Here is a 27,564-nt window from a genome sequence, read left to right on the forward strand (position 1 = left end):
TATAAAGTTCAACTTTTTCCACCGTAGCAAATTGTGTTCTTTATATCGCCGTGACCAAGATGTTTGTAAAACAATTTTAAACCACATCGTTCATATAGTGGGGAACCTATGTCAAGGCAATATGGATTCTGAGAACACAAAGGATGCTCAAGGACAGTTTCTAACAGTTATTGAAGCGTTTTGGTAGGTACAGATTATTCTCTGGAGTTCTTTTTTTTGCTTCTTCTGATACAGATGTAACTTTTACATTTCTGCATTAGTGACTTCTTCTAATCCTTAATTGTAATTACATATTCTTTTAACAATAGTAAATGTAATTTGTGTTTTTCCCCCCCTTAATTTCTTGAAGAACTACATTGTATTTTTTTTAAGGCTTGGCTTTCTAAAGTGTGTTTAGTATTTCCCTGCAAATTTTGAATCACTTAATAGTTTGACATATATGGTGAATAAAGCAAAGTGCATCATGTCGAAATCAATGGAATTGGCCTTATCAGTATCTGGTTATTTCATGTATATAATCATAGTGTGAGACAACACTATGATACTTACAGAGTAACACATATATATAATTTAGAGCTCTCATATCATTTGACTGTAAAGGACTTCAGAATCAATATAGAAATGGTTTTTAAATTTTTGATATAACAACAAAGACTTTAAAATGTTTCTCTTTAAATTAAGATTACTATATAACATGGTTAGCTGAAGTAAGATAGCTAAGTCAGACATAATCATATAAGTCTAATAATATACATTAAAATGAACTAAGCATTTCTTTTATATGGAATTCTTTTTGGAAGATGAGAATATTGACATGTGCCACATAATGATTAAAGTTTAGCATGGAAAGAAATTTTGGAAGTGAATTTTTTTTTTACTGTGCTTTTATTGAAATAATTATTTGACATTGAAACACTTTATTTCAGGCAATTAATCAAGGACGGGAAATGCATATTCTCTGTGAGAATGGCACTAGTAAAATGCCTGAAAACTTTGCTTGAGGTGAGTTACTCCACATTAAGTGTTAGAAAGTTTTCCGTAAATTTTAAAAATAGCCTTTGTTTCTGTTTGTTAATGGGTGATTTCTTTCTTAGTATTTCATATTTAACCTAAGTTGTTCTTTTTCCATAGGCTGATCCTTATTCAAAATGGGCTATCCTTAATTCAGCGGGAAAAACCTTTTCTGTAAATGAAGTATTTCCACAATTTCTTGCTGATAATGACCACCAAGTTCGCATGTTTGCTGCAGAATCAATCAATAGGTAATGAGTCAAATATTTATGAAATGTCTGGAATGCTGCAGATATCAATGCAATGCTAGCATAGTCATGGGTTACTTGTTGCGATATTAAAAATAGCTAATCACTTATATCAACTGTAATTTTTTTAAAAAGCTAATAGTTATTGAGCATATACTGTATGCCTGGCTTTTATGTTTTCTCTCTCTCTCTCTTTTTTTTTCTCTCTCTCTCTATACACACACACACACACACACACACACACACACACACACACTCTAGAGGCTCAGTGCATGAAATTCGTGCGCTCAGGGCGGGGGTGGGGGTGGGATTCCTTCATCCTAGCCTGTGCCCTCTCACAGTCTGGGAGCCCTTGGGGGATGTCTGACTGATGGCTTAGGCCCGCTTCCCAAGGGGAGCGAGCCTAAGCTAGCAGTTGGCCATCCTTAGCGTTGGCCATCCTTAGTGCTCACTGTGCTCGCCTGCTGTGAGCCTGGCTTTTGGCTGAGCGGTGCTCCCCCTGTGGAAGCACACTGACCACTAGTGGGCAGCTCCTTCGTTGAGTATCTGCCCCCTGGTGGTTAGTGAGCGTCATAGTGGCCAGTCGTTCTGCTGTTCGGTTGATTTGCACATTAGCCTGTTATTATATAGGATATTTTCATTGATTTCAGAAAGGATGGGAGAGGGAGAGGGAGGGGGAGAGGAAGAGTGAGAATGCACGCGCGCGTGCGCCAGCGAGCGAGAGAGATAGAGAGAGAGAGAGAGAGAGAGAGAGAGATGCAAACATCAATGATGAGAGAGAATCATTGTTGGCTGCCCCCTGCACGCCCCACACTGGGGATGGAACCTGCAACCTGGGCATGTATCCTGACCAGGAATTGAACTGTGACCTCCTGGTTCATAGATTGATACTCAACTACTGAGCGACACTAGCTGAGCCTGGCTTTTATATTTTCTTTTAATTCTAACAACTCTCTCACATAGATACCATTATTTTCTCTAATTTATAAATGAAAACTCTCTGGCTTAAAGAGATAAAGTAGCTTGATCAGTGCGACGGAGCTAGTAAGTGGTTGAGTTGAATGAGGTGTGTCTACTACCCAGGATATAAGATCCTGATGGCATTTTTTTTGTCTGTTGATTTAGTACCTAAAACAATACTTGCTAATAGGTGTCTAATAACTTCTAAAAATCAATGAATATTGAAAAAAATTACATTATACTTTAAAAACAATAAAGCAAAAAATCATTTGAGTAACTTTGTTGTTCACATGTAAGTGACCAATAATTAAAAATCACTATAAAGAAATTGCTCCAGCAGTCACATCAATATATGTGTTAGATAACCTAATGTGTCCAAAATTTGAATATGATGACAATAATGTTTGTATAAATAGAATTGTGTCTAACTCCTCAGGTTTGGGATTCTTCAGTAAACAATAGTGCATTGTAAGGATTGCTAATGAATGTGTGCTTTACTTCAAGTCTTAGACGATAGAAAATATATACTGAAGTTAAAGCCCTGAAGTTATACTCAAAGAAACAAAGAAAAAACTGATAGTTGTCAGAGGGGAGGGGGATGGATGGTTGAAAAAGGTGGAGGGGAGTAAGAGGCACAAACTCCAGTTATAAAATAAATAAGCCACGAAGGTATAGTACACAAGCTCGGAATATAGTCAATAATAATGTAATAACTTTGCATGGTGATAGATCATTGCTAGACTTAGTGTGATGATCACGTTGTAAGGTATATAAATGTTGAGTCACTATATTTTACACCTGAAACTATTGTAATATTGTATGCAAACTATACTTTAATAAAAGTATTTTTTAAAAGAGCTTAAAAAAAGATGAATTTATAGAGGCTCATAAGTTGAATGTAATAAAGCAGTGTAGTAGTAGCATTGCATAATCTCTTAAGATTCAAAAATGTATAAATTCAAGAATGGCATGAACATTGATTGCACTTGTTGATTTCGTTTTTAGGTGTTTACTTGTTAGATATCTAAATTGGACATTTTAACAGAAATTAAAAAATTGGAGGAATCAGAGGAACACCAAAAAGTTTAAAAGTCTTGATACTAAAAGAGCATAAAGGACAAAATTGATTGAAGAGTTGTCCTTAAATATACTAGGATTTTTTGCAAATGGCACTGATCAACTGTTTTCCATCACATAAAATATTTAAGTGGAACATCAAGACATTAAGCTATTCACTTTCAGGATGTTTGAATATTAGGACAGGTTAATATACTAATAAGAGTCTGTGGCTCCTTCTAATTGGCATTTGACCAGAGGACAATTTTCCTTTTTTGGGTACTTTGAGTTCAGGCCAACTCAGGTTTGCACAGTAAGCTAGAAGGTCTTTGAGACCCTTTTTGGTTCTAGGGGAAAATGGAGTATGTGGTAAAGACCCTACCATTATTCAGCAATGGATCTTAACCTCTTTTAAGTGCACCCATATTTTCTTGTCTTTTGAAAGAAGACCTATTAGGATGTCTCACAGAGTGATTTATTTTTGTCCTGTAATATGTTTTAGGAAGTAAGGTTTAAGGTAAAACATTATTTCACTTTTTTTTAAAGGTTATTTCAGGATATGAAACAAGCAGGTTCTTCCACGTTATTGAAAGCACTTCCTTTGAAGCTTCAGCAAACAGCCTTTGAAAATGCGTACCTGAAAGCTCAGGAAGGAATGAGAGCAGTGGTAATTTTAGTAATGTGTATTTGCTATTATTGTATACTTTCTATAAACATACCATATATTACTTTACCAACATTGGCCCAAGACAGTTTCTATCTAATAGTTTACAGTATAAAGTTAGACTGTAGCAGGAAGGGTGGAGGTGGGAAAAGGGTGGGGGTTATGGGAAATATCTGTAATAATGCCAACAATAAAAAAAGTTAGACAAAACAACTGTATGAACTGATTGAAATATTTGTATTTATTGGTCAGGATTAGTAGAATAATGGCAATTTCTTTTGATTAAGCTTATATGTAGCATTTTTGCTGGAAAACAATTTCCTGAATTTTCTAGGAGTATAAATGGTTTTCTTTTTTATTAAACATTTTTTTTTTGTAAGAGCTGGACAAAATCTAGTTCAGAGAACAGGTAACAATAGGAAGAAATGGATTGAGAAAAATGTTCTAATAAGGAATATCAAATTACCATGGTGTCCTTTAGTGAAGCTCTTGATTTTCATATTTCTCTGTAGAATAATGATTTTTTTCCTTAAAATGAAAATTGTCCTAGGCTTAGAATTTATTCATTTATTTATGCTTTAATTTGTTTGTAAAAGCTATATGAGGCAGTTACTTAAATGACTTTCTAGTCTGTGATAGCACAAGACTGAAAAGGACAGTTGTGTGAAGAATGTGAATTTAGTAAAAGATTTCAATATATTAGAAAAATGAGTTTAAATATTATAAAGTTAATAGAGATAATGTATATTATACATTTTAAAATCAGCCTGTCATGTGCAAAAAGGGAAAATATTGACCTGACAACAATTCATTTAGATAAAGACCTAAGAAGTTTTACATTTGAGAGCACACTATGAATCAACATTGTAACAGTCCTTCAAAAAAGCAAAGTCTGTCTTTGACATCATTGATAGAAGCATACTGGCACGAACAGGTTGATAGAAAGAATTTGATCTTCTATACATTTATTTTATTTTTTAAATATATTTTTATTGATTTCAGAGAGGAAGGGAGAGAGAGAAACATCAGTGATGAGAGAGAATCATTGATTGGCTGCTTCCTGCACACCCCCTGCTGGGAATTGAGCCCACAACCTGGGCATGTGCTCATGACTGGAATCAAACCTGGGACCCTTCACTCCGCAGGCCGGCGCTCTATCCACTGAACCATACCGGCTAGGGCTCTTCTATACATTTGAGAGGGCAGCTAGCATGTTGAGTTTGGCTCTCAGTAAAAATAAAGTAGACTTTGAGTTAGGATGTTAGCGAGTCTGTAGATCCATTTCTTATAAGGAATAGGTGGAGTTGACTCATTGACCTCATAGCTGTTTTTGAGCATGTTGATTGCCATTTAGTAAAAGAATTAGATCCTTACTTTTTCTTGTACCAAAAACCAAAGCTAGCATCAGAGAGTAGCAGTTTTTTTCTAAATGTGAAGAGAAACTTCTATCAAGTAAAGCTAATCAAAAATGTACATATTTGTAGGGATATTATAACCATCCTATCTAGTTGCATGTTTTCATTGTTCCTTTTGGTAAAGATATGAAAATATTTTTAAAAATAAGAAGTATATATTGTTGTAATGATCATAAACATCTTATGAAGTATACTTGGTAGTTGAAGAGGAACTTTTAATCTCTCTCACCTACTTGCAATTTCTCTTTTTTCTTTGATGTGCTTTATACATCACTGAAATGTTTAGCAATTCTTTCCATAATCAAAAGCAGTCTTTGACACTCTAGAAACTGATATTTTCTCAAAATCTCTACTCTGAGCTTTGTCACTGTAGGATTTAAAACTGTTCATTGCCTGCTTAAATGTTGTTATAGTATACTTTGATTTTATCCTCACTGGTTTATTTGTAATGTTTAAATATTTATAAAGTCCCACAGTGCTGAGAACCCTGAACTTTTGGATGAAATTTATAATAGAAAAGCTGTTTTACTGATGACGATGGCTGTGGTTTTATACTGTAGTCCTGTCTGTGAAAAACAAGCTTTGTTTGCCCTATGCAAGTCTGTAAAAGATAATGGATTAGAACCTCACCTCATTAAAAAGGTACATGTGGATGAATATTTTTTATTATAATCTTCCTTGGGTGACTTTTAAACAATTAAAAAAGTTAAACTAGAATTTTAAAGTGGCACTTACAAAAGACTTAGAGACAGTTTTATTTTTTAATAATGTGTTTGAAAAATCTTGTATTTATTTGTATACCTTGTTATTATTTCTTGCATTCAATTCAAGAACATTTCACAGGTATTCATTAAACTAACAAGGGTGAATGGCCTATTGCCATGCAGACCAGGCCTTCTGTAATAGCATTTATTGACTGAAACACGGAGAACACAGCAGTAGTGAGTGTTCTGCCTGGTTGATTCTGGGGCAGGGCATTGGGATCTAGCAGAGTCAGGCATGAAATTTTAGAGCTTTTAAGTTGCATGATTAGGAAAGGAAGACCAGGGTCTAGCCTTGCAGTTTCATCAGCACAGTGTTGAGAATGTTCATTCCTGACTTGATCCACTACCTCAACATTCATGGTTTGGGAAGTTCCAAGCCCTTCCAGTGTAGATTTTTATATGATGAACGAGTGACAGCTCAGTAGCCTGCTATCCCATTCAGCATCCTGACAACCTGGTTTCCATGGAGCTTTGCAGTAGGCCAACCTGTGGGTAATCAGTCTTAGACAAGTTAACCTTTTACTTCTCAGGATTAAGATAAGTTGCTTTAAAAAAAAATACAATTGCATCACCTAATTATTATTGTAAGTGGAATATAGTGTTTAGTATTTTCTCATTTGGGTTTAGGACTGAGAAGAAGAATTATTTTACTTTAGACTCGGGGTGGGGAACATCTGCCCCATGGGCCATATAAGGCCCATGAAATCATTTGGTCTGGCCCTACCAAGGCATGAGGTGTGAGTGAATTGATTGTTTGACCAAATATAGCAGGCTAATTTTTAAGTTGATAATTTTGTATGGCCCGTGATGATGTTATAAATATCCAAATGGCCCTTGGCAGAAAAATATTCCCTATTCCTGCTTTAGACCTTCCCTTGGAATATAATTAAATGTTTAAAATTTCAACTTTTTCTCTTTTTATTAACATTTATTAAGAACTTGCTATGTGCCAGGCATGGTGCTAATTATATTAAGTACATTTTTCTTATTTAGTCTTGCTGAAGTGGATACTTTTATTATCCCCATCTTATAGATGAGTAAATCAAGATATAGAAAAGTTAAATGAATGCTTAAAGTTATACTGTTAGTAAATATTAACAAGGATTTAAATAACATATTGGTTTGCTATTTTCTTAAAGCATTGACTTTTTTATTTGTATAGGTTTTAGAAAAAGTTTCTGAAACTTTTGGATATAGACATTTAGAAGACTTCATGGCTTCTCACTTGGATTATCTGGTTTTGGAATGGCTAAATCTTCAAGATACTGAACACAGCTTATCTGCTTTCCCTTTTATTTTGTTAAACTACACAAACATTGGGGATTTCTATAGGTAGGTTTACATGTGAACTATGTTTACCTTAAAATTAGGTGACTGTTTGGCAATCCCAGCCCTTCCCCCCTGACCCCCCATTCTCTAGGCCCCCCCCCCCCCCCATTGTACAGATGTGGGAGGTTTATAGTATGAGAAGCAGGACAGCTTATTTTAATGAAAGTGTATTGAAGGGAATCCCTAGACTTTGGATCTGGTCCTAGCTGTGTCAGTTACCAGCTATGTGACTTTAGACAAGCCATGTAGGGACTTGATTAAGCCATTCGTTGGGGCTTGATTTTTTTAAACTGTAAAGTAAGGGAGTTACACAAGGAGATCTTAATGTTCCTTTCAGCTTAAACATTTGGTAATCTTTTCTATGAAAAGTGAAAGATAAACTAATAGTGACTGGTTATTTCTGCTTTGTTTTTGTTTTCTGTTGTGTGACTGTAGGACATTTAGTCATTATTTCTATTTTAATGTAAAAGTACTTATTTTGCTAACTCTAACTGTAGAGAAGAAAATTTTGAAGATGGAAGGTTTTGAAACAACTAAAGAGTAATGTGTACATAGGATGATGGGAAGACTGTTCATTATTGTTTAGTGGTCCTTATTCAGTTTGGCGGTAATATTCACATTTAGTCTTTGAATTTATAAGTTTCTTTCACATTTCATTTTACATATTTACATATATATAAAAGCCTAATATGCAAAGTGTCCCCTTGGGAGTTCAACTGACCAGAGTTTGATTGCTTGCTATGATGTGCGCTGACCACCAGGGGGTGCTGTGGAACGAAAGAAGGCCCTGGCCGGCAACCAGAAGACCCTGATTGGCCCTGATCACATGAATTTTGTGCACTGGGTCTCTAGTTTTATATGCAGAAGTAAACATAAATTTAATTTCTACTTTTTTTTTTATCATAGAATTAGGATAGTATATTCTATGATCTCTATTCTTTTTAATGTGACTATTTAAAATGTACTTAACTTCATTTTTCCATTTTTAAAATTATGGTAAGAATGCTTCAGCTAGATAAAATAGTATTCTAATATTTATTTAAAGAATTTTATTATTTTAAGAACTATAATAAAAATTTTACTTTGAAAAGTTATATATAATACATTTTTTAAATGTTTTATGTTTTAGATCTTGTTATAAAGTTTTGATTCCACACCTGGTGATCAGAAGTGATTTTGATGAGGTGAAATCCATTGCTAATCACATTCAGAAGGATTGGAAGTGTCTTCTAATAGACTGTTTTCCAAAGATTCTTGTTAATATTCTTCCTTACTTTGCCTATGAGAGTATAGGAGACACTGGGATGGCACAGCAAAGAGAGACTGCTACCAAAGTTTATGATATGCTTAAAGATGAAAACTTACTAGGAAAACAGGTATGATTTCAACTTTTACTTACATTTTATCCCCTAATTGATCTGAGATGTAACTTTAAAATTTTAAGGTTCTTTATCTATGAAGTTAAACTTAATATGTGGAAATCACTATCTAGCATAGACAGTCCATGAATTGCTGTGGTAGTGTTCTCTCCTTTTGATTGGCTTTTAAAAAAAATATGCTTTTATTGATGTTTTTAGAGAGAGAGGTAGGGAGATATAGAGATAGAAACTTAGATTAGAGATGAAACATCAACAATCAGCTGCCTCTGCAAGTTTCGGATCGAACCCGAAACTTGGGCATGTGCCATGACAGGGAATCAAACCAGTGACCTTTTGGTTCATGGTCAACGCTCAACAACTGAGCTACACCAGCTGGGTTTGATTGGCTTTTAAATGAAATGTTTTTAATCAGGTATTTAAAAAATAACTTTTGAATAACTTTTTTTTCTTTTTAAAATTTATTATAATTTGCAGTAATAATAAATGCAAGTTAAATTCAAGCAATACTGAAAATGTATAGAAGAATCTTCCTATTTCTTCTTTAATCTCATTAAACCCCTCACTTTTCAAGGAAAAATACAACCCCAAATTTCCATACCTTGCTCTTCCTTGTTTCCACAACTACCTTCTGACATATGGTATCATTTACTTAGGAATTATGTTCATTGTTTTTTATAATCATCTCTACTATAAGTACTATGAAGGTAGAATTTTTCTTTCTTGCTGATGCATCCTAACCATTTACTACATATATAAAATATTCATTTTTTGATATAAGATGGACTCAAGTAAAAAAAGATCTAACAATTTTTGATTTACAGCATTTTACATAAATTCAAAATTATTTGAGGAAACTTATCTTAAAACACATATACAGGGTGTGGCAAAAGTAGGGTTACAGTTGTTCTTATGGAAAATAGTACAGTGATTAAATAATAATACAAGAATAAACTGTTTCATGTACTCACAGCTGTATCCTACTTTTGTCCCACTAGTAATCTTTTTTTTTAAGATAAAAGATGATTGGTCAGTTCAGTTTTTTTTTTCAGTGTAAGTAATGGTGACTAACCAAATTTGGTTAACATAAGAATTATAATTTGATGAACTTTGAGAGGGTTTTTTTTTTTTTTTTTGGTTGCCCAGTTATCTATGTTGAACCAAGAAATGGAACAGCAAGACTCAAAGTTACTTAGGTAGACCATTGCCAGTCAGGTGGTTGTAAGTCTATTCTGTTGACAAGTGTGACAGAGCAGAATGTTGGCACACCGGAGGTAATGGAATTTATGAGGGACACTGTTTCTACCCACTCCCACCCAATCTCCTAGCTTAGACTTCTGAGCAGGCCTGATCTTACTAGTCTCTTTATGTATTCAGACCAAACGATAGCAGTTTTCAGTCAGAATTAGTCTAGGAGGGAAAAGTTATTACATTAAATCTTGATATCTTAGCTTCTTGGTAAAAGAAATATACTAAAATTCTTGTTAGTCTCAATTTAGCATGAAGTTGTCATCAGTTAATTTTTCTTTGTTTCTCTAATTTGTGCTTTATCTGAATCAGTCTTATAGATTTTTTTTTTTTGTCAGTAAGTGTTGGTACAACTATTATATCTTTGCATCTTCTAAAACTGTTAATTGTTGAAAGCCTAAAATCTTTACCGTGAGATTGTTTAGCTATATCTAGACATCTGAACAATTTATATATATACTAAAGCTAAGATTACATATCTGGTTTATTAGAGAATCAAGTGAAATTAGTGAAGTTAGTTAGGATCTTATGTGCAAGGAAACATTCATTAATTTTTCCTCATTTTTTTGTAATATTTTTTATTGATTTTTAGAAAGAAAGGAAGTGAGAGGGACAGAGAGATGGAAACATTGATGAGAGAGACACATCATTTGTCTGCCTCTTGCACGCCCCCTACTTGAGCATCAACCCATGAACCAAGAGGTCCATGGCATCGAACCAGGACCTCTTGGTTCATGGGTTGATGCTCATCCACTGAACCACACTGGCTATGCTTCATCTGGTGTTAATTAGATTGGCCAATTTGTCCTTACTCATTATAGATACACTTTGAAATGAAGCTGTATTTTTATAAGGGCTGAAACCTTGGAAATGATGATGTGGACAATTGATATGTAAGCCAGAGGGAAAGGATAGGATTTTTACATTAGGTTTCTTGTCACATTAAAAAATATTTCTGTTATGATAGGAAATATTTCAAACCTCCTTGTGTATCAAATAAATCAGCCATTTGCCCTGTAGTTCAAAGCACTATAATTCTTTATTTGGAGAGCTAATAAATTCATCCTCAAGACTTTCACAGTTTTCATACATTTGGCTGAGGTGTAAGGTAGCAGCCCCAGGATGTAGAGAATTTATGCTCTTTGTAAGGCTACCTATAGTAGGAAGTGAATGACAAAGAGTTTGCTCCTGTTGGGTTTTAGTCTATTGATGATGAATTGTAGGTAGCAACTAGCTTCAGCATTTGGGATATCAACCAAGGGAGAAGTCATGCAGGGAACAAAGAGATGATTTTTGCTAGTCACTGAGACTTTTTACTAGTAAAGTTTTCTAAGTGAAATAGCAGTCCCAAATAAGAGTAAAATGCAGATTGAGGAGCAGTACATATTAGTGGGGAATTTAGTTGTCAAGGAAATGATTCGATTGAGCAATTTAATGTAGACCTGAAGGCTTCATCATTTTAATGATTATTTAAAAAAAATACATATTTTTATTGATTTGAGAGATAAAGGGAGAGGGAGAGAGAGATAGAAACATCAGTGAAGAGAGAGAATCATCAATCGGCTGCCTCCTGCACACCCTACACTGAGGACTGAACCTGCAACCTGTGCATATGCCCTGACCAGGAATCCAACCGTGACTTCCTGGTTCATAGGTCTACTCTCAACCATTGAGCCATGCCAGCTGGGCTAAAATGATTCTTTAAAATTAAAGGGTCATATTAAGGGAGTCTTGTTTGGTGTGGTTTCTTTACTTTCCTCTCAGTTTATAAGTTGGCTGCATAGCAGAAAAATATGGAGTTAGGTGTATGTCTTGCAAATAGACCTTTGGTCATCTATTTCCTTCTGTGGCCACTGGATAATATTGGAAATGAGACAATAACATGAGCCCCTTGAACTGCCTTAAAGGTCACAGACATAAAAACTTAATTAATTTTATGTCCTTGCAGATTGACCATTTATTCATTACTAATTTACCAGAGATTGTGGTAGAGTTACTGATGACGTTACATGAACCTGGGACTGCTGGTGCCAACCAAAGCACTGACCTCTGTGACTTTTCAGGGTATGGGTATTTTATTTTAATTTATTTTTAAATTAAATTTATTTTTTTCCATCATATATTTATCAGGGTATGGGTATTTTAGACTTAGAGAATTAGCTGCAGCTTCAGAAGTTTATTGGCAAATGTATTGGTTGACACCTTCAATTGTCTATTTCAGTTTTTAGGCACATACTCCGCTTTTAAATTATTTCTTTAAAAATGACTTCCTTTGAATTGAAGTAATTACCTATCTGCTTCTACTGTAGCTTTGCTGCAGTAACTGTTCTTTCTAATTGACCCGTTTGTTTGCAAATTCAATGAGCTTTTTTCTTCAATGTTTCTGTAGTATTTGTGCATTGTGCCATTGGTTGTCTCTTCAAATTTTCTTCCTTATGACACTTTATTTTATATTCTCCTCTCTTTATCTATGACTTGCGTTTTTAGGTCATCTTTTCTTTATCACCCTTCTTAGCTATCAGAATATTACTATACTACAATTTAATTTGGATATGTAAACCCACTTGGTTGTTCATGAATGTTAGTTATCTTCCCAGCTTGATTTTGTAAACGGCTGGAAAGCATCCTTTATTTTTTTGGTATGCCCTATAGTGCTAGGCATATGAAATAATAATGCCATCTACCAGAGTACTTTTATATATATAATTTCATGTGATACAGATAGTGTTTGATTGCTGTGTCTTAAATAGTATTCTGTTTACAGTACTAGCATAGAGCTTTAATTCAGACCTGAAGTAAAATGGGTGACATTAAACCTCCTTTGTGGGATCACCATTAACTTCATAAAAGATTTTTTAAGCAAATATTTTAAAAACTGATTAAATCCTAGAAGGTAAAGGTATGTAAATACTCTGGTTGATGAATATAGACTGTGATATGTCATTTTATTAAAAGTAGTTTTCAGTAGAGAAATAATTTTTTAATTTGAGGTTATTATAATCTAAATTTTTATTCTGGAATTCACTGGTCTGTCAACTAAGTCTATTTTTTCTTGATTATTTTATCCTGAAAATGATGACTCTTTTCCTATAACTCTTAGGGATTTGGATCCTGCTCCTAATCCACCTCATTTTCCATCACATGTGATTAAAGCAACATTTGCCTATATCAGCAGTTGCCATAAAACCAAGTTTAAAAGCATTTTAGAAATTCTTTCCAAAAGCCCTGTAAGTATACATTAGCAGTATAGTAACTGAGACGAGAATTCCTTCGTTTTCAGCCAGAAAATCTATATACGTACATTGTAAGGAGAAAAAAAGTAAACAAATGGAAAATTCAACTGAATAAATTAAGAAGAAAAACACTTATTTACAAGTTTATATCTTGGTATTTTACTTGTCAGGATTAACTGAAATGTGTCACATATGAGGGCTGAATTTTTTTGTTACATTTTAATCATATATTGGCTCAGAATTTTTTTAAAAAAAATATGCTATAATTTTTTAAAAATATACTTTTATTGATTTCAGAAAGAGGAAGGGATAGGAACATTAAAAATGAGAGAATCATTGATCAGCTGCCTTCTGCATGCCCCCTACTGGGCATCAAGCCTGCAACCTGGGCATGTGCTGGACTGGGAATTGAACTGTGACCTTCTGGTCGATGCTCAACCACTGAGCCACACCAGCTGGGCAAATATGCTATTTGATTATAGTGTATGAAAATTAAATAAATTGACAATAGTTGTTTATGTTTAAGATAGTAATTTTCTTAATATAATATTTAACATTTGATATCAGATCCAAAACTAAATTCTGTAATTTTGTGTACAAAATGTACTTATTATACCACAGTATATTATACCATAGTATTCTGATTTGACAAGCTTTTACTAAAATGTATCTTTATTTTCTAGGATTCCTATCAGAAAATTCTTTTAGCCATATGTGAACAAGCCACAGAGACAAATAATGTTTATAAAAAGCACAGAATTCTTAAAATATATCACCTGTTTGTTAGTTTATTACTGAAAGATATAAAAACTGGCTTAGGAGGAGCTTGGGCCTTTGTTCTTCGAGATGTTATTTATACTTTGATTCACTATATCAACAAAAGGTAAATAATATATATAGACCAAGGTTGAAGTATTTTTCTACCCTGGTATCTTAATTGAAAATTTATATGCTGACAAGAGGTAGACACCAGAGTATTGTTTCCTGAATTTATAGCTATCTGGTTTTTAAAAAAATAAATTGCATTACTTCTTCTCCAAATCTTAAGTACTAGAAATCTTAATTTTTAATGGTCTTCAACATTTTAAAATAAAAATTCTAATTTTAGATGGCTTGAAATATATATGTTACCATAGATGTTCTGGTCACTGATTCCAATGTGTGTGTGTGGGTGGGAGGGGGTTGGGGGGGAGGTTTTTCACACATATCTAAGGAATTCTCCAGACCCAGCTGGGTTTCTTACAATTCAACTCAATGTTGATGAGACAGTGTCAGATCCCAGAGGTTAAAGGCTCTCAGTTCTATAAGATTTCCTCCCCTTACCCCCCACCCCAATCACATGCCAGTGATAAATCCAGGTTATCATCTGTGCCTCTGACCACCTGGCTCTAGATTATAGGTTCTAATGACCCCACCTGCCTTGTGTCTGAGTAGTTTGCTCGATTGGCTCATAGAACTTGAGAAACCCCTTTACTCACTAGATTACCAGTTTTTTTTTTTGTAAAAGAGGATATAACTCAGGATCAGCCAGTCAAATTTGATGCATAGCACTTCCATTAGTGCTGGGCCTGGGGCCAGTTAGCAAGGGGCATGGGGCATGCTAATGCCAGATGTGTTTTTTAGGGTTTGTGAACCTTTGAGAGATTTTAGGAAAGGTTACAGCGTGATGCAAGACAGGCCATTTGTATTGAAAAGCCACTGGAAGTGGCTTGGGTGGGCTGCAAGTTGGGTGGGTTAGGACCTCAGGCAATCACCGGGAGGTGGGGACTGGGGAGAGGACATTGATGGAGACTCAGCAAAGGAACAGTGGCCTCTGCCAGCACTTCCCTATGGGAGAAAACTGCCCCTTCAATCCTATCCCTAAAACCAGATAATTCAGTTCTTCCAAGTATGTCCCTGGCACCTTTAAGTGAGACTCCTAGGATTCCATCAGCCCTTTGTCTTACAATCTCCACTGATTTTTCACAGTCAGGAGTTACGGGGACTTCTCTTCCTGGCACTGTGATCTTGGGCTGGGGAACCTGGTGTGGGTCTGGAACTCCTTGCTCTTCTGCAGTGGAAATGTCCTTCCCGATTTTTAACCCCCACATATGGGTCCACACCTTATGTGGACCAGCTGGTTCCGGTCTTCATCCTTCCTACCTGTCTGAATATGGCTTCATTTATATCCTTATTTGTAGGACTTCTGTTGAGCTAGAGTTCAGGCAGGTCTGAATAATGGTTGTTCTATAGTTTGGTTTTAATTTTTTTAAAATATGGTTTTATTGATTTTAGAGAGAGAGAAATATCAATTGGCTGCCTTTTGTATGTCCCCCATTGGGGATCAAGCCTGTAACTCGGGAATGTGCCCCAACAGGAATCAATGCATGGAATGATGCTCAACCAATTGAGGCACAGTGGCCAGGGCTAGTTTAGTTTTAATTTTGATGTGGTTGTGGGAGGATGCCAGTATCACCTTTTTGTATGCTGTCATCTTGACCCCATTTTAAAAAATTATGTTGTCTTTTTGTCATTGAGCTGTAGCAGTTCTTTATATAGTCCTGGGTTTGACTTTTTTTGTTATTGTTGAAGGCTACAGTAGTCCATTTGCTTCATGAGTTTATTCAACTATTTTTACAGAGAATGTATTCCTTGTATATGTGGTCACTGAAGACTGTTCTTAACTTGTGCTCAGGTAGTGTTTTGATGGAGATTTCCTTGAATACCCGGAACCAGAAAAAGAGAGAGAGAAACCTTTTGTAGTCTTTGTAGATTAGCAGATAGAACTCTCCCTCAGCCCTTAGCCAGGCTTGCACTGAGCCTAGGGATCAGCCCAAAGTGAAAGCTTATGGTCTTCAAAGGTAGTTTTTGAGCAAGCATCTTACCCTGGGCATGTGTGTGGCTTCCTAAATTCCCCAAATATATGGTGAATCTGAGTGCTCTAATATCCCAAGGAAGCTCTCTCCCCAATTCTCCCTCCTAGGCAATCAGTTGTATGTGTCAACAATAATCTTTGGTCCCAGGCAGCTGTGGGCTGTTGGCTAGCTTAATGTTTTCAAGCAATGCCCACAGCTTTTCCAGCCTTCAAATATCTCTCAGACAGGTTTAGAACAGACATACACAGTAATATGTGAATGAGGTCTGCTCTGCTTTCTGGAGAACTAAGGACCAGTTGGGGAATGCAGTTTTCAAGACTGTGGCCAACCTGGGGAGTGGGTCGGACAGGGCAACTAAAATCACCAAAGAGCTTTGCTGCAGTTTTTAGGTTGCCTTTTTCTTGGTGAAGAGTTTGTTTGATTGCTGTAAACCTTTGACTGTTTACAAGAGTTCTAACAAAGTACTGATAATTCTTTTTTTAAAAATTGGCTGTTTGATACAAATGGTTTTTATTTTATACTATTCTTGGAGATCTTTTCATGACAAGCTGTAGAGCTGCTACATTCTTTTTAAAAAAATATTTTATTGATTTTAGAGAGAAAGGGAGAGAGAGATAGAAACATCACTGGTGGGAGAAAATAATTGATGGGCTGCCTCCTGCAAACCTCCTACTGAGGATTGAGCCCACAACCCAGGCATGTGCCTTTGACCAGAATCGTACCCAGGACCTTTCAGTCCACAGTCCAATGCTCTATCTGCTGAGCCAAAACGGCTAGGGTGCTGCTGCATTCCTTATTAAACTTTTTTAAAATTTATTTTAAAATTATAGTTTATAGACAATAGTACATTAGTTTCACATAGAACAATGTAGTAATTGGACATTTATAAATCTTATGATGTAATTATCCTGATAAATCTAGTACTTATCTGACACAATATACTAGTAAAGGTAATACAGTATTATTAACTATATTTCCTATGCTGCACCTTACATCATCATGACTATTTTTATAACTGGAAATCTGTATTTCCTAATTGCTTTCACCTTTTTCACCCATTCCTCTATTACCCATTCCATCAGGCCACCATCAATTTGTTCTCTGTATCTATGAGTTTGTTTCTGTTAGTGGGATTGTAAATTGGTGCAACTACAATAGAAAACAGTGTGGAGGTTCCTTAAAAAATTCAAAATAGAAATGCCTTATGATCCAGCAATTCCACTTCTGAATATCTGAAAAAATCCAAAACAGTAATTCGAAAAGATATATCCATCCCTATATTCATTACAGCATTATTTCCAATAGCCAAGATACAGAAACAACCTAAGTGCCCATCAATAGATGACCAGACAAAGACAGTGTGGTACACACACACACACACACACACACACACACACACACACACAGGAACCTTACTCAGCTGTAAAAAAGAATGAAATCTTGCTATTTGTGACAACATAGATGAACCTAGAGGGTATTATACTAAGTGAAATAAGTCAGACAGAAGAAGACAAATATATGATTTCACTTATATGTGAAATCTAACAAATGAACAAACAAAACAGAAACAAACTCATAGTTCTTGTTTTTCAGTGTCTCAGGAGAGATTGGAGCTGCCTACTCCACAATTTTGCTGATGCCACTTCTCTTTTTTGGTTTAAGGATTTGGATATGAAAGTGACTTTTACGTTAAGCCATAACATAATTTGAGCTGCTGACTAAAAATGACGATAGAATAAGTTTATATCAAACTAGTTGCCTAGAACTTAACTGTTCCCCCCCCCCCCCCCATAACAGGCCTTCTCGTTTTATGGATGTGTCATTACGTAGCTTCTCCCTTTGTTGTGATCTGTTAAGCCACATTTGCCGCACCGCAGTGACTTGCTGTAAGGATGCTTTAGAAAATCATCTTCATGTTATTGTTGGTACACTGATACCCCTTGTGGATAGTCAGATGGAAATTCAGGAGCAGGTAATTTCATAAACCATTTTCAAAATGATATTTGAATTACACATATAAATTATTCTTGAAAGGAGCCGAATATTTCATGTTTACTTGGTATAATTCTTAATTTTAATGAAAATCCTATATAATAAAAGGCTAATATGCAAATCAACTGAATGATGGAATGACTGGTCGCTATGACGTTCACTGACCATCAGGGGGCAGACGCTCAACACAGGAGCTGCCCCTTGGTGGTCAGTGTGCTCCCACAGGGGGAGCGCCGCTCAGCCATAAGCCGGGGTCACAGCAGTCGGACACCCCCCAAGGGCTCCGGGACTGCGAGAGGGTGCAGGCCGAGAGGGTACAGGGCGGGCAGAGGGACACCCTCCCCCCTCAAGTGCATGAATTTCGTGCACTAGGCCTCTAGTTACTTATATAAATGTTTCTGTAATATTGGCATTTTTATACTTCAGGGCCCATCCTGTAGAAATACTTCAATGGTTCGTTGAATTATTTGAAAGTGCTTTAACGGTTTGTTGAATTACTTTAAAGCATGGAAATAGCTGGGTTCCTTAGAAGTAATTAAGATAGTTTATCTGAATTGGGTTAGCAAAGTTGTTATTTATTACAATGGGTTTGGTTATTTTACTTTAAAATATAATTAAGTCATTTGTCCCCTTTCATTTTTTTTTTTATTATGTTTAGGTATTGGACTTGTTGAAATACTTAGTGATAGATAACAAGGACAATGAAAACCTCTATATGATGATTAAACTTTTAGATCCTTTTCCCGACCATGTTGTCTTTAAGGATTTGCGTATTACTCAACAGAAAATCAAGTACAGTAGAGGACCCTTTTCACTCCTGGAGGTAATAATTATTCCATCATCTAACTATTTAATATTAGAAAGGATAGACAGTAGTACCTTTTGAAAACCTATAATGTTTTAAATGTGAAAAACTGAATGTTTTTAAAAAATTATGATAAAAATATAGCATGAGAACAAACCTCTAAAATAAAAACTGAATCTTAATATATCCTCTTGCATTGCAATGAAAGTATAAATGTCAAAGTTTTTTGTAAACATTTAATTTAAATATTGATGAGATATGATATAACATATGCTTGATTTTTATATACATAAACTCTATTTTTTTAAAATTTTGTTTCATTGCTTAAAATATTACAGAGAGTAGTACATATGTCTCCCTTTTTTCCCCCTTGATCTTCCCCCAGCCTCCCCAACCCCCCAGTGTCTTGTGCCCATTGGTTATGCTTATATGCATGCATACAAGTCTTTCAGTTAATCTCTTACCCCCACCACCCAACCCTCCCCGGCCTTCCCACTGTATTTTGACAGTCTGTTTGATGCTGCTCTGCCTCTGTATCTATTTTTGTTCATCAGTTTATAATGGTCTTTGTTATCCATAAATGAGTGAGATCATGTGGTATTTTTCTTTCATTGACTGGCTTATTTCACTTAGCATAATGCTCTCCAGTTCCATTCATGCTGTTGCAAATGATAAGAATTCCTTCTTTTTTACAGCAGCATAGTATTCCATGTGCATAAACTCTATTAATATCTCAAAATTACTGCCTGATTCTTTGAGGGACAATTTAATGTTTGAATTAAAGAGTTTTCCAAATTTTAGTTCTGTCTTAATCTTTATAAACTTCAAAAATATGTCCAGATACATTTTTCCTTATAAATCTTATTATAATTTAAAAATGATGCTCTGTATTTTGTTATATATCAATATGAAAATATAGGTAAATATATTAAGGTCTAAAACTAGTTACAGTACTAAGTGAATAGAAATTTAAGCTTTCTTTTCCAATTGAGTATGCTATAATCTTGTAATCTAACTATTATATTGTGAGGGAATCTATTAGAATTTAAATTAAAACATTATAGGGTTTAAAATAGAGGAAATAATTTACTTCTAACTTGTTTGGTAGTAATAGTGAGATGAGTCAGTGTCTATAAAAGGCACTTACTAATTTTTTTTCCAAGCTTTATTTCACAGACTTAACCAATACATGCCAAAAGCAATTCCATTTTTAACAAATTTTCTCTTTTAGGAAATTAACCATTTTCTCTCAGTAAGTGTTTATGATGCACTTCCATTGACAAGGCTTGAAGGATTGAAGGATCTTCGAAGACAGCTAGAACAACATAAAGATCAGATGGTGGAGCTCATGAGAGCCTCTCAAGGTACTAATTTTAATAACGTGGGTTATTTGTACCTATTCCTTTTGAAAGAATCTTTTATAAGTTCTTTTTTTTAAAATTAAATCTTTATTGTTCAGATTATTACAGCTGTTCCTCTCCCCCCCCCCCCCCATAGCTCCCCTCCACCCGTTTCCCACCTCACCCTCTGCCCTCACCCTGCCCCCCACTGTCCTCATCCATAGGTGCACGATTTTTGTTCAGTCTCTTCCCGCATCCCCCCCAAGAATATTCAGTCCACTCTCTTTCTATGCCCCTGATTCTATTATAATCACCAGTTTATTCTGTTCATCAGATTATTTATTCACTTGATTTTTAGATTTACTTGTTGATAGATGTGTATTTGTTGTTCATAGTTTGTATCTTTACCTTTTTCTTCTTCTTCCTCTTCTTAAAGGATACCTTTCAGCATTTCATATAATACTGGTTTAGTGGTGATGAACTCCTTTAGCTGTTTCTTATCTGTGAAGCTCTTTATCTGACCTTCAATTCTGAATGATAGCTTTGCTGGATAAAGTAATCTTGGTTGTAGGTTCTTGGTATTCATCACTTTGAATATTTCTTGCCACTCCCTTCTGACCTGCAAAGTTTCTGTTGAGAAATCAGCTGACAGGAGTACAAGGGTACTCCCTTGTAGGTAACTGACTGTCTTTCTCTTGCTGCTTTTAAGATTCTCTCTTTGTCTTTTGCTCTTGGCATTTTAATGATGATGTGTCTTGGTGTGGTCCTCTTTGGATTCCTTTTGTTTGGGGTTCTCTGCGCTTCCTGGACTTGTAAGTCTATTTCTTTCACCAGGTAGGGGAAATTTTCTGTCATTATTTCTTCAAATAGGTTTTCAATATCTTGATCTCTCTCTTCTTCTGGCACCCCTATAATTCAGATGTTGGTACGCTTGAAGCTGTCCCAGAGGCTCCTTACACTATCTTCGTATTTTTGGATTCTTTTTTCATTTTGCTTTTCCGGTTGGGTGTTTTTTGCTTCTTCATATTTCAAATCTTTGACTTGATTCTTGCGATCCTCTAGTCTGCTGTTGGGAGTCTGTATAATATTCTTTATTTCAGTCAGTGTATGCTTAATTTCTAGTTGGTCCATTATCACAACCTCGAGGTTCTTGAGGGTCTCATTAAGTTTATCGGCGGTTTCTAGAAAATTCTTGAAAAACTGTAAAAGTGTGGTTTTGAACTCTATATCCAGTAGTTTACATTCCTCCATTTCTGTCATTTGTGTCCTGTTTCTTTGTCTCCTCATTTTTTTATGCTTCGCTGTGTCGATAGAGTGGCTTTCTGTGCTAGGTGTCCTTAGGGCCCAGTGGCTTAGCCTCCCCAATTACCTGAGGTAGACACTCTTGGTGCACCCCCTTGTGGGCTTTGTGCACAGTCTTGTTGTAGTTAAGCCTTGATTGTTATAGGTAACACTGGGAGGGATTGACCTCCAGGCCAATTGGCTGTGAGAATCAGCTGTGTCTGCATTGGGAGAACTTCTGTGCTGGAAACACCCCTCTGGGGCAAGACTTGCTTCACTGGGGCTTTGGTGCTCACTGAGTCTGCCCCCTGAGTGTGTCCTTTATGGATCTGAGGAGCTGCAATCTGGATGGTCCCACTCTGACCACTGGGCACACTGGCTCCTGGATCTCTAAGGAGGTGCTAATCTAGCCTCTTCCTGAGGCTACCCAGCAGGAGCTCAGCTGTGAAGCAATGCAAATTGCCTTGGGGCCTTGGGCCAGCTGCAGTTTGTTAGGTAATTTTCAGATTGCCAAGGGCCAGGCCTTTCATATGCAAAAGCCGGCGCACAGCTTGGGTGGGGCGGGGTCCCAGGGGATCAACATGGCAGAGCAAGCAGCTATGGCTACCCTAAGAGGCCCCGTTTCTCAGTGTCCTGGCAATTGCTGCAAGCACCTCTGAGAGAAAGCTGCCCTTTAGTTCCGACCGATGCCAGACAGTCCAGTTTCTCCCGTATGAGTCTGGGTCCCCAGAGACTCGCCCAGAACTGGAGCTCAGAGCTTGAGACTCCCTCCTGATTGAAAAAGACAGCCGTGTCCTCAGCTGCCAGCCCTCTCCACAAGGGCCTCTGTACCTCTGAATTTTACTTCCATACTGCACCTCCTCTGAGTCTCGGTATGCTTTTCTCTTTCCTTCTAGTTGTAGAATTTCCACTCAGCCAGCCTTCCTGTGGTTCTGGATGATGTCCGTTCTTTTAGTTGTATTTTTGAATTGGTTGTGCGAGGCAGCAATCTCCGGTGTTTACCTATGCCACCATCTTGGTTTTCTCGATCTATAAATTCTTGCTGTTGGTTTAATTGCCATGGACTTAGATTCTTATCATTTAGTTCAGACTTTAATCATTTCTCATCTAACTATAAAAGACTTCCTAATGGTCTTCTGACCTTGAACTACTCCCACTTTATCCATCCTCTAAACCTCTGTCAGAATGATTTCTCTAAACCCAAACATGCTCATGTTATTTCATTGTTTAAAAAATGTTAACTCGCCCTAGCTGGTTTGGCTCAGTGGATAGAGTGTCAGCCTGTGGACTGAATGTTCCCGGGTTCAATTCCAGTCAAGGGCACATGCCCGGGTTGCGGCTTTGATCCCCAGTGGGGGCATACAGGAGGCAGCCAATCAATTATTCTCTCAGCATTGATGTTTCCATCTCTCTCCCCCTATCCCTTCCTCTCTGAAATCAATACAAAAAATATATTTCTTTTAAAAAAACAGTTAACTTCCTGCTGCCTAAAAGAGACATGAATTTTTTAGAGCCAGGCATACAAGGTGTGTCTGCCTACTACTACCATTTCTTTTTTTTTGTCTAAAACTTCTACACTAATAAAAGACAAAGATGCTAATTGACCGTACCTTTGCTACGCCCAAGCCACGCCCACCAGCCAATCAGAGTGACTATACGCAAATTAACCCAATCAAGATGGCGGCTGGCAGCCACGGAGCTGGAGCAAGCAGGAGGCTTGCTTGCCCTGGCGATGGAGGAAGCCAAGCTTCCTGCCTCCTCTGGCTGGCTGTGGCCTACGCAAAAGGCAACAAAGTTTCAATTATACAAGATAAATAAATCCCAGATATCTGCTTCCAGCCACCCTCCACTGGGAGTTTTGGTGGCTGGGGGCTGTGGCCAGCCTGCAAACAACCATCAGCCCCTCACCCAGGCTGGCCAGTGACCCCAGCAGGACCCTCCACCCTGAAGGGGGTGTGGCCAGTCTGAAAACGGCCCTCAGCCCCTCACCCAGGCTGGCCAGGCACCCCAGCAGGACCCCCACCCTGATCTGGGACACCTTCAGAGCAAACCAGCTGCCCCCAACCCATGCACCAGGACTCTATCCTATATAATTAAAGGGTAATATGCAAATTGACCCTAACAGCAGAGCGACTGGGAATCACTGGTTACTATGACACACACTGACCACCAGGGGACAGACACTCAATGCAGGAGCTGCCTTCTGGTGGTCAGTGTGCTCCCGCAGGGGGAGCTCTGCTCAGCCACAAGCTTCGCTGACAGCTGCCAGTACAGCGGTGGTGATGGGAGCCTCTCCCACCTCCTCTGCAGCTGGGCCTGTTCCCGCTTGCAAGTGGACATCCCCCGAGGGCTCCCAGGCTGCCAGAGGGATGTCTGACTGCCAGCTTAGCCCCAATCTCTTGGGGAGCAGGCCTAAGCCAGCAGGTGGTCATTCCCTGAGGGGTCCCAGACTCTGAGAGGGCACAGGATATGCTGAGGGACCCTTCCGAGTGCACAAATTTTTGTGCACCAGGCTTCTAGTACTTAAATAAAAGAAATTTGTCTCATTTTAAACATCATTTAAGTATGTGTGTGTGTGTATGTATATATATACATACACACACACACATACATGCACACACACACATATATGTTTGTATATACACATATCTATATATGTTTCTAGCTTTATTTTCCTTAAGAAACATTTTTATATTAATTTGAGTTTGGGTTATTATACTATTGTACTTGGGGGAATCTTTTTCTACTGATTTTTTAAAAATTTATCTTTATTGTTGAAAGTATTACAGATGTCCCCCTTTTTTCCCTCTCATTGATCCCTTCCTCCCCACTCCTGTCCCCTCCCCTACTATTGTCTTTGTCCATGGGTTATGCATATAGGCATATATGTTCTTTGGTTAATCTCTTCCCGCCCCCACTCCCTTCCCTCTGAGAATCCTTAATCTGTTGCATGCTTCCATGTCTCTGGTTCTATTTTGTTTCTTAGTTTATTTTGTACTTTATATTCCATATATAAGTGAGATCATGTGATATTTGTCTTTTTCTGATTGGCTTATTTCACCTAGCATAATACTCTCCAGGTCCCTTCATGTTGTCTCAAAGGGTAAAAGGTTCTTTTTTTTTATAGCTGCATAGTATTCCATTTTGTGAATGCACCACAGCTTTTTTATCCACTCAACAATGGATGGGCACTTGGGTGTTTCCAGATCTTATTGTAAATAACACTTCTGTGAACATAGAGGTGCATATATTCTTTCTGATTGGTGTTTCAGGCTTTTTAGGATATATTCCTAGAAGTGGGCAGTTCCATATTTTAATTTTTTGAGGACACGCCACACTGTTTTCCATAGTGGCTGCACCAGTCTGCATTCCTGCCATCAGTTTACTAGGGTTCTTCTCTGCATCTTCGCCAGCGCTTGTCATTTGATGATTTGTTGATGGTAGCCATTCTGACAGGTGTGAGGTGGTATGTCATTGTCATTTTAATTTGCACCTCCCTGATGATTAGTGACTGAGCATTTTTTCATATATTTCTTGGCCGTTTGTATCCCCTATTTGGAGAAGTCAGGTAAAGAATTCAAGCTCTACTTATTTGATTTTCATCTTCCTGTGCTCATTAAGTTCGTATTTCTATTGTATTCTTTTTATCTTAAGTACTTTTTAAAACTAATTTTGATAGCTACCTGAATTCTGAGATTCTAGTGTATTTGTTTTTATATCTACCTATATATAAGATATGAACACCTCTGTCTCTTATTATCATTTATTTGGGTATTTTATTGGTCTAACATGTCTTGTCCAATACACCTACTAGCTCTTTGTAGCTACTTAAATAGGAATGAATGAAAACTTAATAAAATTTAAAATACAGTTTTTTCATCATACTAGCACATGTCAAGTTCTCAGTATTAACATGTAGCTAAGTGGCGATCATTGGATATTGCAGATTATGGAATATTTCCCTCATTGTCTAAAGTTCTGTTTGATAGTTTTGGTATAGACTGAATGCCAGAAATTAAAATCCAAGCATATCTCCCAGGGTTTCTTCTAGCTCCTGATCATGTTGAATGATTTTTGTGTTTGTGATTTTGTTATGGTATTAATTTTTCTGTACAATTTTTCTGTACAAATTTTTCTTTCTTTCTGTCAAATGTTGCTGATCACTTTTGCATAGTTTTATTTCATAGGGAAATTCAAATACATTTACTTCATTTTATTTTTTATTGTTTTATTAAATTTATTGGTGTGACATTGGTTAATAAAGTTATATACGTTTCAAATGTATAATTCTGTGATACATTATCTGTATACTGCATTGTGTGCCCATCACCCAAAGTCAAATCTTGTTTCACCATATACTCAATCCCTCTACCCTTCACTAATCTCCACCCCCACCCCCTTTCCCTCTGGTAACTACCATATGTTGTCTGTTTCTATGAGTTTTTGTTTGTTCATTTGTTGCTTTCAGTTTTATATCTCACATATGAGTGAAATCATATAATTCTTGACTTTTTTCTAACTTATTTCGCTTAGCATGATAGTCTCAAGATCCATTCATGACACTATTTCATCTTTTCTTATGGCTGAGTAGTAACCCATTGTATATATGCACCACATCTTTATCTAATCATTTATCGAGGGATACTTTGGTTGTTCCCATGTCTTGGTCACTGTGAAAGTGCTGAACATACGGGTGCATATATCTTTGCAAATAAATGTTTTAAAATTTTTCAGGTAGGTACCCAAAAGAGGGTTGAAGGGTCATGTGGTAAAACTATTCTTAATATTTTGAGGAACCTCTATATAACTGTTTTCCAGAGTGCCTGTATCAGTTACACTCCTACCAGCAATAAATGATGGTTCCTTTTTCTCCACAGCCTCTCCAACACTTGTTATTACTTGTCTTGTTGATAATGGCCATTCTGACAGGTGTGGGGTGGTATTTCATTGTAGACGTTGAGCATCTTTTCATATATCTATTGGCCATGGTATGTTTTCTTTTTTTTTTTTTTTTTAAATATATTTTATTGATTTTTTACAGAGAGGAAGGGAGAGAGGTAGAGAGTTAGAAACATCGATGAGAGAGAAACATCAATCAGCTGCCTCCTGCACATCCCCCGCTGGGGATATGCCCGCAACCCAGGTACATGCCCTTGACCAGAATCGAACCTGGGACCTTTCAGTCCGCAGGCCGACGCTCTATCCACTGAGCCAGACCGGCTTCGGCCATGGTATGTTTTCTTGAAAGATGTGCCTGTTCAGGTCCTCTGCCCATTTTTAATTATATGTTTGTTTTTTGTTGTTGAGTGGTATGAGTTCTCTATATATTTTGGATATTAACCCCTTGTCAGAGCTGTTGTTATCAAATATCTTCTCCCATTCTGTTGGTTGCCTTTTTGTCTTATTGATGGTTTCTTGTGCTGTACATAATCTCTTTAGTTTGATATAATCCCATTAAAAAATTTTTTTTTCCACTTCCCTTGCCTTTTGGGTCAAATGCTCCAAATCCTCTCTAAGACCAAAGTCCATAACTTTAGTATAAGGGGAGAAACAGTAGTTTAGTTTCAATGTTTTGCATGTGGCTTTCCAATTTTCCTAGCACCATTTATTGAAGAGGCTTTCTTTTCTCCATTGTGAGTTTTGGGCTTCTTTGTTGAAAATTATTTGACCATATACATGTGAATTTATTTTTGGGCTCTCAATTCTATTCCATCGGTCTGTGTGTCTGTTTTTCTGTCAGTAACATGCTGTTGTGAATATTGTTGCTTTGTAGTATAATTGGCAGTCAGGGAATGTGACATTCCAGCTTTGTTCTTTTTTCTCAGGATTGTGTTGGCTATTCAGGGTATTTTGTGGATTCATACAAATCTGATGATTTTCTGTTTCATTTCTTTAGAAAAAAAGACATTGGGATTTTGATGGGAATTGCATTAAATCTATATATTGCTTTGAGTAATATGGCCGTTTTAAGTATGTTGATTTTTCCA

The 27,564-nt window shown here is 36.7% G+C and overlaps 1 protein-coding gene across 14 annotated transcripts in view; it reads left to right on the forward strand.

The window, feature by feature from the left end:
* The window catches only part of ATM (ATM serine/threonine kinase), a 128,338-nt gene that overhangs the window by 39,964 nt on the left and 60,810 nt on the right, over positions 1 to 27,564 (forward strand). For 9 of the 14 annotated variants that reach the window (XM_036324489.1, XM_036324494.1, XM_036324488.1 and 6 more), the window contains 13 exons: positions 28 to 183; positions 927 to 1,002; positions 1,132 to 1,262; positions 3,822 to 3,942; positions 5,823 to 5,996; positions 7,281 to 7,450; positions 8,577 to 8,823; positions 12,020 to 12,135; positions 13,172 to 13,298; positions 13,988 to 14,187; positions 17,957 to 18,131; positions 18,810 to 18,974; positions 20,188 to 20,320. In XM_036324489.1, the coding sequence (XP_036180382.1) occupies positions 28 to 183; positions 927 to 1,002; positions 1,132 to 1,262; positions 3,822 to 3,942; positions 5,823 to 5,996; positions 7,281 to 7,450; positions 8,577 to 8,823; positions 12,020 to 12,135; positions 13,172 to 13,298; positions 13,988 to 14,187; positions 17,957 to 18,131; positions 18,810 to 18,974; positions 20,188 to 20,320 (1,991 nt within the window). Of the gene's footprint in view, positions 1 to 27; positions 184 to 926; positions 1,003 to 1,131; positions 1,263 to 3,821; positions 3,943 to 5,822; positions 5,997 to 7,280; positions 7,451 to 8,576; positions 8,824 to 12,019; positions 12,136 to 13,171; positions 13,299 to 13,987; positions 14,188 to 17,956; positions 18,132 to 18,809; positions 18,975 to 20,187; positions 20,321 to 27,564 lie in introns of those variants that run through there. The other 5 variants (XM_036324492.1, XM_036324499.1, XM_036324495.1 and 2 more) reach the window with 5 other exon arrangements.

The sequence above is a fragment of the Myotis myotis genome, unplaced genomic scaffold (genome assembly GCF_014108235.1).
Source record: "Myotis myotis isolate mMyoMyo1 unplaced genomic scaffold, mMyoMyo1.p scaffold_m19_p_10, whole genome shotgun sequence".
In the NCBI taxonomy this organism is placed as follows: domain Eukaryota; kingdom Metazoa; phylum Chordata; class Mammalia; order Chiroptera; family Vespertilionidae; genus Myotis; species Myotis myotis.